The following is a 12698-nucleotide window of genomic DNA, read 5'->3' as shown; positions in this document are numbered from 1 at the left end:
GAGGCTCAGCTCCCCACTGGGGCTGAGTGATACTAGTAAGGGCACCAGGGAAGCTCTGCTTTGGCCTGCCTTGTTCAGTTTTGCTCATATGGTCGGGGGAAGAGGCTCAGCTCCCTCAGGGCCTTACTGACACTTGTGCTAAATGGCCTGCCTTGCACTGCCTCACTGCTACTGTGTTTCATTGCTGCTGGGTTTCATTGCTGCTGGGTGAAGGGGAAAGCTTAGCTCACTGCAGGACCCTGCAGACACGACCCTGGCTTGGAATCAGACCACCCACCTGGTTGTGTTAGGTGGCACGTGGTGGATGGCAGATCCACTCCCTGCTTGGATCCACTGAAACCATGGGGCGGTGGCGCGTTTTTTCTGTTGGTGTTTGGCTGGAGTAGGGCAGATATTGCCAGAAACGATTTTCTGTGGTTAGGCCACCCCTTTACCTAACCCTTTGGCTAGGCTTTCCTTAGAGCTCTTTTTCATCTGTGCCTATTGTCAGTTGCAGGTTGGAAGTTTCCACAGTGTTCTGTCTGGGATGCATGGGAGGTGATAAGGAAACTCCCAGAACTCACCACCGTGTCATTTCTCAAGGCCTCGTCTTTCCACCTTTCAGAGTCTTTCTCTGCTTTTTGTTGTGTTACTGTCCAGGGTTTACTAGTTGTAAGGGAGAGTACCTGAAAGGAATGGGTCTTCTCCCTCCTGTTTTAACTTAAACACATGGGGGTCTGAGTAGGCAGTCAGAAATAAGCCTCTAGTGAATGAAAGACGCAAAATCAGGGCCAGTTTACAACACTTAAACTGAAATAGGCCATAGTTCTAACAAGTAAAGAGAACGGATAGGGCACAATTTTTAAAAAATTATTATTTTAAAAGTTTTTTATTTCCATAGGTTTTTTGGGAACAGGTATTTGGTTACAAGAGTAAATTATGTAGTGGTAATTTCTGAGATTTTGGTGTGCGCATCTCCCAAGCAGTATACAATGAACCCAATTTGTAGTCTTTTATTCGTCACCCTCTTCCCCCTTTTCCCCCTGAGTCCCCAAAGTCCACTATGTCATTCTTATGCCTTACATCCTCATAGCTTAGCTCCCACTTACAAGCGAGAACATATGATGTTTGGTTTTCCATTCCTGAGTTACTAAGATTTTTCGAAGAGGTTGTTATAAAAGATTTGAGTCTATCAGGAGTCATTGGTTCTAATTTATTTTTATTAGAAACATTTTCTTTCTACAAAAGGTCTACTTGAGAGTACAAAGTCAGCTTTGTATTATCTGTAACTAGAAGTCTATTGGATACCCAAATCCCTTGAATGGTATTTCAAGCCTCTATATGACTGCCTACGTGGAGGTGTCCAGGCCAATAGCAAAGAGGAATACATGTTTGGGGCTCCTGTTGACCTCTGTCTACTCTTCTTTTTTTTAACCCATTTCCCATTTAGGAAGGAAAGTGCAGCTTGCTCTCAGTGCAGTATTGTTGGGGCAAGTGGGAAACGGGTTAACGTGTGTGTATATATTATATGTAAAATGCACAAGTCAGAAGTACACAACTTGATGAATTTTCACAAAGTGAACACATCATATAATCTAATACCAAAAGAAAAAAAAAACTTCCAAGGCCATCAGCATGCCTTTCCGGTCGCTATGCCTTCCTCCACCCCCTACCTTCCACTACCCCCTTTAGTGGTAATTTCTGAGATTTTGGTGCACCCATCTCCCGAGTTTTTCTCCTGATGGTAGAAAATCCTGACCTCACACCATAGATGACTTTTACTGGCTACTTGTTTTTCTTTTAATTTAAATTTTATTGAGATAATTGTAGATTCACATGTGGTTGTAAGACATAATACAGAGAGATTCTTTATATTCTGCCATTTTCCCCAATGGTAGCAATTCACACAACTACAGCATAATGTCACAATCAGGATACTGATATTAATACAATCTACCTATCTTATTCAGATTTCCCCGTTTTACTTGTACTCATTTGTGTGTGTGTGTGTGTGTATTAATTGCAATAGGATTTTATAGAGGGTCAGTTATCTAACATCACCACAGTCAAGATCCCAACACCACAAGTTCCAACACCATAAGGGTCCTTCATGTTGGCCTTTAGTGACCAAAACCATCTCCCTTCCAAATCAACCCTCCCAACCTCTGGCAACTAATCTATCCTCCAACAATAAAATTTAATTTCAAAAATGTTATACAAATGGAATTGTGCAATATGTTAACTTTTTCAATTGGCTTTTTGCTCAAAAAGGCTACTTCTTTTCAACATGACTGGAATGCTTTCATTTTAAGGCCCATCCATCAGTCTTACTAGAGACAGCAAATCATACATGCTCTACAATGGATAAACGAGTGCTTCTCATCCTTTATAAACCAGAAGACAAATGTTTATTCTTTAGTAAGCATGTCCAGACAAAAATTATCATGATCTGTGCCCCTTCAAGGTGACCATGGCAGATTTGCAAAAAGAATTTTTGTAAGTATCATCCTGATTCTAAGAATTATTAGTAGTATGTTTTAAGGAAAGTAACAGCTATGGTATCCACTTAACTACATAATCTCTATCTGATACAGGCATGTTAAAGCCAATGCAAGCCTAGGAAAATGTTATTCTTGAAGGACTATCAAGATATCCACAAAACTAACTTGCTATATTTTCATTCAAATAAAAGGTAAAACTCGGGCAGGCACAGTGGCTCATGCCTCTAATCCCAGCACTTTGGGAGGCCAAGGTGGGCGGATCACCTGAGGTCAGGAGTTTGAGACTAGGCTGGCCAATATGGTGAGACCCCATCTCTACTAATAAAGTACAAAAATATTAGCCAGGCATGTGGTGCGTGCCTGTAATCCCAGCTACTTGGGAGGCTGAGGGAGGAGAATCACTTGAACCCAGGAGGTGCAGGTTGCAGTGAGCCAAGATTGTGCAACTGCACTCTAGCCTGGGCAAAAAGAGCAAAACTCCATCTCAATAAATAAATAAATAAAATAAAATAAAATAAAAGGTAAAACTCACTGAATAAATGAAGCTACCAAGATAGACAATACCTATTAAGAATCCCATTTCTAGAAATTCCTTTGAAAAACAACTTTTGTTGTTAGCAATCATATATCTAACTTCATTCATTCTCTTTTCATTCTAGTAATCCACTGGTAAACTCCCTAAAGTAACAGGTTCTATATTTTACAAAAGGTCAAATTTGTAAATGCCTAGAAAGTTATTCGTCTGGTAAATGTTTTCCTTCTTGTGCAGAGACCTTCATTCACATTGACTTACCTGTTTTCATATTGAAATTTTGCCAATATGTCTTTGGCTTTGGTTTGATTGTTGAGTTGAATGGCCATGGACACCTTGGAGAGAAGTGGAGCATGGACCCGTATGACTCCTTCCGGCACGTCAGACTGCCAAGGAGGAGAAATTCAGTACATTCTGTCAAACTAGGGTGAATATCAGCTCAATGATGCACTTAAGAGCTATGAAAATCAGTGCTACTCTGAATTGGGAAAACACGTCACTATGATCAACATTAACCAGAATGGAACACTACTTTCTTTCTCAGCTGGAGGCTCACTCATGACTAAGCTTAACCTGGGATTTTACTTTCACTGCACATGGGCAGGTCTTGCTATAATGACATAAAATCATGAGGGGGAAAAACTGGGTTATGACAAAGATCAAATGTTTCTATTCATGCATTTCTTGGACAAACTCCTAACTGACCCTGCTTTAAGCAGAATTCTGTACTTCAATATATTTTAAGAAGACCAACCTTTTGAAAATGTTAAAGAGTCAATTAGAAAATATGGCTTCTCCAATACCCTCTTTCTTTAGTTAGCAGCCATGAGTGGCTGGCCCGAATTCAATTCCACAGGGGCACTTGAAACGGGACCCCTCAAAGTGCACTGAAAACACTGCAGAGCAGGGTAAGTGGCTGTGGGAAAGATGGTGTCTCTTAATTGTTTTAAATCTGTACCTTCTCAAAGGATAGTGCTGTTGATGTAGATGATTTATATAAATGGACTCCTTAGAGTCACATTCTATCAATATTCTATTGATACCCTAGAAAAAATATGTTATGGGCTGAACTGTGTCTCCCCAAAAGACAAATTGAAGCCCTAACCCCTCAGTACCTCGAAACGTGACCTTATTTGGAAATACGTCATTGCAGATGTAATTAGTTAAGATGAGGCCATTACATAACAGGTCTAAACTGCAGTAGGGTGTGCCCTTAACCCAAGTGACTTGCATCCTTATAAGAAGAGACACAAGAAAGAACGCCATGTGAAGATGGAGGCTGAGACCAGCTGAGGAATGCCGAGGATTACTGGCATCGCCAAAAGCTAAAGAGGGGCAAGAAGCAGGTGCTTCTCTCACAGGCTTCAGAAGGCGCCAAGCTTGCTGACACCCTGATTTTGGACTTTCAGCCTCAAGAACTGTGAAAGAATCATAAATGTCTATTGTTTTATGCCACCTCATTTGTGGTACCTTGTTAGGGCAGCCCTAAGGAACTAACACACAATATTTTAGAACAGAGTCAGTTCTTACAGTATTCTCCTAACATTACCAGCAAGAACCATGAGAGCAGGAGTTCAGGAAAAGATACTGAGGGATTTGCATCTGGATGGGGGCCAAGTCCCAGGCTCATTGCAGCCAAGACTGTACGCCTAAAGTACGCCTTTAATTGTCTATGTCCTATTTCATCAGCTCTGCAGACGCCTCTCCCTATACAATAGATTGCACACTCTGACACTACTGACCGATGATCGTAATAATCTCGTTCCTTCTATAACTTTCCACAACATTGTAGCTGTGTATAGGAGGCCCAGGCACACATTCTGAATCATCAGCCAGTCAGGTCCCTCTACCATTCCTTTATGTGCCACATTGAAAATGTCAAGTTTGAAGGATAGTTCATGACAAACATTATACATAAATGTGGTGGATGTTGCCAGAGAAGACTATATAGGGAGTTAATGGAAGGGAAAGGAAATTATTTTTCTTACCATTCTTCTTGCCGAGGGTGATTTTTGCAGTACCTTTGAAGTCTTGGGGCTTGCAGTCTAAAGGAAACACAGTCTTTAGGAGTAATGTTGGAGTAATGTTGAGAAAACAAGCATATGTTGCTTTTGGAAGTGTAAACTGGTAAAATCTTTATGGAGAACGTTTTGGCAATATTTATAAAATTATAAAATGTATATGCACTTTAATCCAACAGCTCCACATCTATGCATTTATCCTATAAATATACTTCATTTGTGAACAATGATGTATATAGATGTTTGTTCTCTGACTCATGGATTGTAACAGCAAAAGATTAGACACAAACTGTTCACCAATATGAGACTGCTGAAATAACTTACTGTGTGTCTATGGAATAGCATGCAAAAGAAGCAGAGAAGCAAAGGCACCGGCTTTGTGGACTGATATAAAATAATCCCCCATGATTTGTTAAGTCAGTAAAGCAGGACTCAGGACAGTGTTTCCTGTATGCTACATTCATGTTAAAAGGGAAAGAACATACATTGATATTTGCTGGTAAGCGGATAGAGCATCTCAGAAGGTTTACATACCCGCATGTTCCTGTACACACACCCTGCCGTGGTGATACTATTTGTCTCCAGGAGGGGAAATTGGAGGTGGCTGATTTTTATTCCATGGTCTTTCCTGACTTCTAAATTTGTAACTTGTTAATGAACTGTCTATTCCAATCAAAATTAAGAATTAAAAACACAATATAGTGGCTGGGCGCGGTGGCTCACGCCTATAATCCGAGCACTTTGGGAGGCCGAGGTGGGGAGATCATGAGATCAGGAGATCTAGACCATCCTGGCTAACATGGTGAAACCCCGTCTCTACTAAAAATACAAAAAAATTAGCCGAGCGTGGTGGCACATGCCTGTAGTCCCAACTACTCGGGAGGCTGAGGCAGAAGAATCGCTTGAACCCAGGATGTGGATGTTGCAGTGAGCCGAGATCGCGCCACTGCACTCCAGCCTGGGCGGCAGAGCAAGACTCCATCTCAAAAAAAAGACAAAAACAAAAATAAAAACAGAAAAACCAAAAAGCAGTATAGTACAACAGTATGAAAGAAAAACTATTTCTTTAAGTGTTTGCTTCTATGGTATTTATAACCTTTACATTCTATCTTGGTTCTATTTACAATAAAACATTAAAGTGACATGGATATAGCAATGTACAGTTCACATACATTGTGTGAACTGTGTGAACATGTGACGGACATGTGAGTCCGTCCTAATGACAGCTTTGTGAAACAGATCATTATCTGCCCTCCCTCCCAATTTATGAAATAAGAACATTGAGGCTCAAAGAAAGAATGTAGTTTGTCCAGGCTCATATGGGTAGTGACTGACAAGGCCTGACCTGACCTCTGTTCCACACATTTAATTATACTGTTATGGTTTTCCAGAGTGAAAACGGCTGCCCCTCCATCGAAGCAATGGATGAACTGGCAAAATCTATCAGTATTGACTCTTTTAGAACTCTGGACACAAATCCAAAGGCTTCAACTAGGGGAGTGCTTAAGTAAGAGAAAGAGCTGTGTGTCATTTTTACTTATGCTTTTCCACCCCTGCTCTCCAATTCAGTGATAGCCTTGAAAATAACGGCCTGCATTTCTGGCATGGGTACTGCAGGGAGCAGAATGAACCTTGCTCAAGAATTCTAATGATTTGCTCTCATCTGTCTGGTGGCTCCCTCAAAGACTGGCTCAAAAGGCTTGCCTTTACCTTGCCTAACTTGGAACTTGATGGGTGCTAAAGGGGTGTAATGTCAAAAACGTTTACAGACAAGTGTTTTTGTCCCAGTTGCCTGATGCAGTGGATCAGAATTGAGGAAAACAAGAGATAACTAAAAAGTTTGGGAGGCAAGGCTGGAGATTGAGATGCTTTGGAAAATAAAGGTTGTAAAAAGCCTTAAAATATTCCTGAGAATATAAAGGCCACATGACTGAGAAGGAGCTGGAAACATAAACTTCTGGCTGATCCTCAGGTTCTGTGCAAGCAGGAAGCGAGGGCTCAGGCAGAGTTAGAAACTGCTTTGCTGAATGCTAAAGGTGTGCCCCAGCACACACACTGCTCATCTGCAAAGACTGGGAGGTTTTTTAGTTCCAGGCATTTAAGAGAATCTCTGTCTGATCATTAGTTATCATTAAACTAATGGAACATAGACTTCCATAGCCACACAAAACAAAGCATACAGACTTTACAAAATCAGTTCACGAGAAAAGTCATGAAGCAAACAAACAATAGGTACAAGAGCAGAAGCAACAAACCCTGAGGAGGGAGAAGAATCTGATTTCCAAAGTTGCCACATTATAATACTCAAAATGTCCAGTCTTTAACAAACAGCTGTTAGGTAAAAAAGTCAAGGAAATATTGCTCCTATACAAGGAGAAAAAGCAACAGTTTCTGAAGAAACTGTCTAAGGAAGTCCAGACATTGGACTTACTAGAAAAAGTCTTCAGGCTGGGTGTGGTGGTTCACGCCTGCAATCCCAGCACTTTGAGAGGCCGAGGCGGGCAGATCACCTGAGGTCAGGAGTTCAAAACCAGCCTGGCCAATATGGTGAAACCCTATTTCTACTAAAAATATAACAAAAATTAGCCAGGCATGATAGCAGGCACCTATAATCCTAGCTACTTGGGAGACTGAAGCAGGAGAATCACTTGAACCTGGCAAGCAGAGCTTGCAGTGAGCTGAGATGGTTGCAGAACATTGTGAATATACTAAAACACACTGAATTGGTACAATTTCAAATGCTTAACATAGTGAATTTTATATTATGTGATTTTTTTTTCTCAATTAAAACAAATTTTAAAAAATTTCATTTCTAAATAAAAGTATTGGTTTTACTTGATATGAAGTCACTTTGCCTATCATGAGTCAGAGAATACACTCTTTCATCACGATTATGATAAATCAACAACACTCTCTCCCACCTTGCTGCCTTGGTATTTACTGTCCTTTTCCCTGGACTTTCTCCTTTCGCAGTGGTATCCATCCTTCAAGATACAACTCCAACCAGGCACAGTGGCTCACATCTAAAATCCCAGCACTTTGGGAGGCCAAAGTGGGAGGGTCGCTTGAGGCCACGAGTTCAAGACCAGCCTGGGCAATATAAAATTTTTTTTATAGAGACAGCTGTCTCTATAAAAAAATTTTTTTTAAAGGTAGCCAGGTGTGGTGGTATGCATCTGTAGTCCTAGCTACTGGAGAGGCTGAGGCAGGAGCATCACTTGAGCCCAGGAGTTCGAGGTTGCAGTGAGCCATGATCATGCCACTGCACTCCAGCCTGGGTGACAGAGCAAGACTCCAACTCTATAAAAAGAAGTGTAGCTCCAGGCAGGGCACAGTGGCTCATGTCTGTAATCTCAGCACTTCGAGAGGCTGAGGTGGGCGGATCACCTGAGGTCAGAAGTTTGAGATCAGCCTGGCCAACATGATGAAACCCCTACTCTACTAAAAATACCCCATCTCTACTGAAAATAAAAAAATTAGGTGGGCAGGGTGGCGCATGCCTGTAGTCCCAGCTACTCAGGAGGCTGAGGCAGGAGAATCAATTGAACTCGGGAGGCGGAGGAGCAAGACTCTGTCTCAAAAACAATGCAGCTCCAATGTTGCATCCTCAATGAAGCCATCCACAGTCTCCCACGCTACAGCACATTTCCTTGTCCTCTGCATGGCCCTGGCACAGCGGGCCTGGTGCTTCCCTGCTGGGTCCCTGGGGCTCTTACATACATTTGTCTCCCACATTAGGTATAAATTCCTTTGAGGGCAAAGTAAATTTCAGGTATCTCCACATCCTCCTCAAGGTTGAATGCAGTATCTGGCACTTGTGTTCACCCTCGAGTTAAATAAAAGCAGTAAAAATAATTCTTCTGAAACTTGTTTCCATTATGTGCCTCCACACAAATAACTGTGTTAAGACTCTGAATGAATTTACACAAAATAATTTAAGGATTAGCTATTCCTTTACTATCTGATCAATGAAGAAATCTCTTTTCCCAAGTATTAGACATTTGGATACTGGATTGCCCTTAAATCAAGTTGACAGGGACTAAAATGTTGACTTTCAGCTTTTGCGAGAACCGTTTTAGCCTTTCTGGTGGGATATCAAACAATCTTCCTGACTGAGATATTTCAAGAACTTTAACCAAAAGGCACATAACTCTCAACAAGATGCAAAGACCCCGATACTCTGTCATGGACCCACTTTCCACGATGTTTATAGTTACAACACTCCCTGATCCTTAAGAATATAAAACGCTTGGTTCTCAATGACAAGCTACTTTGCGCCTCCCTTGGAGGAGTACAAATCTAGGCAGCGGACAATCGCCGTGCCTCGTTCGCTGTCTTACCTCCCGCTCAAGGGTCCTCCTCCTGAGCAGCTTCCTGACACTCGGGAGCTGCTTCTTTAACAGCATCGTGGCTTCATTCATTCTTCTTACTTGAGTGATCAAAAAAGATGGAACCTGGAGAAGAAAAATAGCTTGGACTGGATGGAAAACACTTGAATTCAACCTCCCTAGCAGATTCTGTCTTCAGGCATGGCAACTCCTCCCAGTCACTCGGTATCCTGGAGCCAGAAATGGTGACATCGTCCTTATAAAGTTTAGAAAAAATTATGTGGATCCCTGTTTCAAAGGGAAACTGTGATAAAGAGTAGCCCTTCCGGAAGCTGTAAGGATGTCACAGCCACCTGGGGTTATCTTCTCATATTTCTTCCCTATGACCAAGGGAGTTGCCCAGTCACGGAGCCTTTACATTTCCTGAGGCCATGGACTTCCGAGGAGGACCTGTCATCACAATGTCACTCACCTTCCACAAAATTTTCTGGTACTTAAGCGTTAGGCGGATGATGTGGGCCGCAGTGTTTGCTAACAGTAATTCTTCATAATCAGAGTGTTTGCTTCTACTGAAGAAAAGGTTTGGTGCCATCACTGTAGAAATGTTCCACAGACTCATTCGGTTTTTTGATTCATTGGCGATCACTTTACTGAAGAATGTCATGAGGGCCTAAGAAGAAACAGCATCGTGCCATACAATTGCACACCGTCAAAAGGTGCCCCTGATTGCTATCGTTCATTCTGTTCCCATTCACTCTGCTGCCAGAGAACTGTCAGAAGTACAGAATGGTTAAACGTACCATGTTTCCCCTCTAACTGGTTAAAAGTACCGAGAAGAAATGTGAGCAGTATATTCAAATGTCTGCTTCGTAAAAGTGGCCATTTTAATGGATTTTATTATATTGCAGTTTCTATAAATATGGTTTGCATTTTCTTTTCTTTTATCCTAAAAGAGTTTGACAAGTGTTAAAATTAAATATGAACCAGGAAGAGAAAACGCTGCAGTTCAATAAACACGAAAGGTAGTTTTGTTGTGAAGAAAAGTAATTCTGAAAAATACCCTTACCTTAAAGCATTGTTGTTGAAAACTATTTACCATTTCCTAGGGAGAGGAAAATCCACTTAAACAACAGGAGTGTCTCATTCCTCAGCCTGAATGTAAACTCAACTAAACAATTAAAAAAATGGACTTTTTGGGTGCTATTTTTCTATGCTTTTCAACTTGGAAATTGTCAGCTGGCCAAAAGCAAATGTTTGTGTGCAGGTATTTGAAGCAATAAAAAAAAAAAAAAAAGAATTGACAAAGCTTAATACAAGTTTGCTGTGCTACCGAAGTATAAATACTTATCAGAAACTTCTGAAGTTCACCAAGACAAATGAAATCCCCAAAAGAAGTGCTCTTTGGCTTTCCGAGTTTGAATTCCAGTACACGGTATTCGCAATGAGAAAAACAGCACTGAAGAGTAATAATAGTCAGCATTCATTTGAGGGTTTGCTGTGAGCCAGGCGTTACCCTTAGTATTTTATATATATTCACGGATCATCATTCAAACCCTGTGAGGTAGGTACTATTATTATTTCACAGATGAAGAGACCCAGGGTGGAAAGGGGCTAAGCAGCTTTGCCCAGCATCAGTTAATTAAGTGGCAGAGCCAGGATCTGAACCAAAGGAACCAATTCTTCAGTTAGAGTTCTTGACCTCTAACTCACAACAGCCGCAATCTTACCTCCAGTCACAATTTAGAATAAAAAATTGAGAGAGAGGGAGGGAGGGAGGGGGAGACAGAGAGCGAGCGCATGTGTGTAACATCCTCACCAGTCCCGTGATGTTCTGGGGGGACCTTTTGTTAGAAATGTATTAAATTATTTGATAAATGCTGCATCCTCAGTTGTATGAAAGGGTAGATGATGTTTTAACTCAGATATTTGACACCAGATGGATTGTTTTTGATAAAAGAACACTGTGTACACAAAGCCAAAAAACAAGCTAATAAATTTTCAGCTTTTGAAAAATTACTGAATTATATTAGAAAAGGTCATTTTTATGTCATAGCTGATCTCTGCCCTCGCCTCAAGGATATAATATGACTGACATACATTATAATTGACATAGATATTTTCGCTGTGTAGGAGGAAGGTCCTTAGAACACTGAAATGTGTGATAAGAGGCAGCACTAACAACCATCTTTGTTTTCAGCATTATGTTTACTGGCCTCAAAATTACCATCTCTTTTCAACTCATCCTTATCTCAATTTCATTTCAAAGATTCCAAATACCTGTTGTACTTAAAATAAATTTCCTATTGTATATAGAATGATTATCCAGAGAGCAAGAGAAACTTTGATTTTTACCAACATACAGCAAAGAATAAATGTGAAATAAAGGGAGAAAAATTGGGGATGAAACTATAGAATATGATTCTATCAAATGTTCTATTATATATTAGTGGAGAAATCACTTTTCTGCTTCATTTTCCTAATATGTAAAATGACCAAATTCTATCAGATGATCTCTAAAATTCTGAAATTCTAGAAGTATTTAAATTGAATTATTTTCACAAATTTAAAAACGTGAACATGTTGGAAATATAATTTAAACTAGTGATTTCCAATTCCTCCCCGAGGACGCTCATCAGAGTTTTCTTTCCACTTCTGTACATCAGACTAACATGAGTAGAGTAGCTGAGAACCAGCAATTCTAGAGTCTATTTTACAAGTTACATAATGGTCTTATTGACTTCTGACATTGTCCCATTTAAGCCTTCATCTTTGCCTCTTCTCCTACTCCTAACACCTTGCCCCGTGCCTGACACAGGATAGACAGCCAATATCTCTGGGATGAATAGAGTGAATGAAAGTTAAAGATATCACTCGGGTGTGGTGGCTCACACTTGTAATCCCAGCACTTTGGGAGGCTGAGGCAGAAGGATTACTTGAGCCCTGGAGTTAAGAGACCAGCCTGAGCAACATGGCGAAACCCTGTCTCTACAAAAAAAAGCCGGGTGTGGTGGCGCATGCCTGTAGTCCCAGCTACTTGGAAGGCTGGGATGAGAGAGTCACCTGGCCTTGGGAAGTCAATGCTGCAGTGAGTTGTGATCGTGCCACTGCACTCCAGCCTGGGTGACAAAGCGAAACTGTCTCTCAAAAAAAAAAAGAAGATACCAAGATCTCCACTCTTTCTTGTCTTCCTCAGGAGAAGGGCAGTGGGAGCGCAGAAAGGCCGTGTGTTTGCAGCATGCTCAGGTGGCTCAGTGAGTTGCATCTCCATTTTCATTTTCCTATATGAACCACATCCTCTGAGCAATAAGAGCCCCCTGACAAGCCGTGAGGTGGACAC

The 12698-nt window shown here is 41.1% G+C and overlaps 1 protein-coding gene and 1 long non-coding RNA gene across 47 annotated transcripts in view; one reads left to right on the top strand and one right to left on the bottom strand.

Annotated features, from left to right (window-relative positions):
* The window catches only part of LOC105478855 (Rho GTPase activating protein 28), a 240371-nt gene that overhangs the window by 12398 nt on the left and 215275 nt on the right, over positions 1-12698 (bottom strand). For all 9 annotated transcript variants that reach the window (XM_071085638.1, XM_071085639.1, XM_011736556.3 and 6 more), the window contains 4 exons: positions 9834-10031; positions 9374-9487; positions 5001-5057; positions 3274-3398 (listed from right to left, as the gene is read on the bottom strand). In XM_071085638.1, coding sequence (XP_070941739.1) covers positions 3274-3398; positions 5001-5057; positions 9374-9487; positions 9834-10031 — 494 coding nt within the window. The remainder of the gene's footprint in view (positions 1-3273; positions 3399-5000; positions 5058-9373; positions 9488-9833; positions 10032-12698) is intronic.
* Positions 1-12698, top strand: part of LOC105478851 (uncharacterized) — a 62175-nt gene that overhangs the window by 36171 nt on the left and 13306 nt on the right. Inside the window, exon 5 of one of the 38 annotated variants that reach the window (XR_011617119.1) lies at positions 12555-12612. The exons of the other annotated variants lie outside the window; for them this stretch is intronic. This is a non-coding gene — a long non-coding RNA (uncharacterized lncRNA). The remainder of the gene's footprint in view (positions 1-12554; positions 12613-12698) is intronic. 38 annotated transcript variants of the gene reach the window in all.

This window comes from Macaca nemestrina, chromosome 19 (genome assembly GCF_043159975.1).
Source record: "Macaca nemestrina isolate mMacNem1 chromosome 19, mMacNem.hap1, whole genome shotgun sequence".
Lineage (NCBI taxonomy): Eukaryota > Metazoa > Chordata > Mammalia > Primates > Cercopithecidae > Macaca > Macaca nemestrina.
Note: the sequence above shows the minus strand (reverse complement) of the source record. Positions and strands in the feature narration are given on the sequence as shown.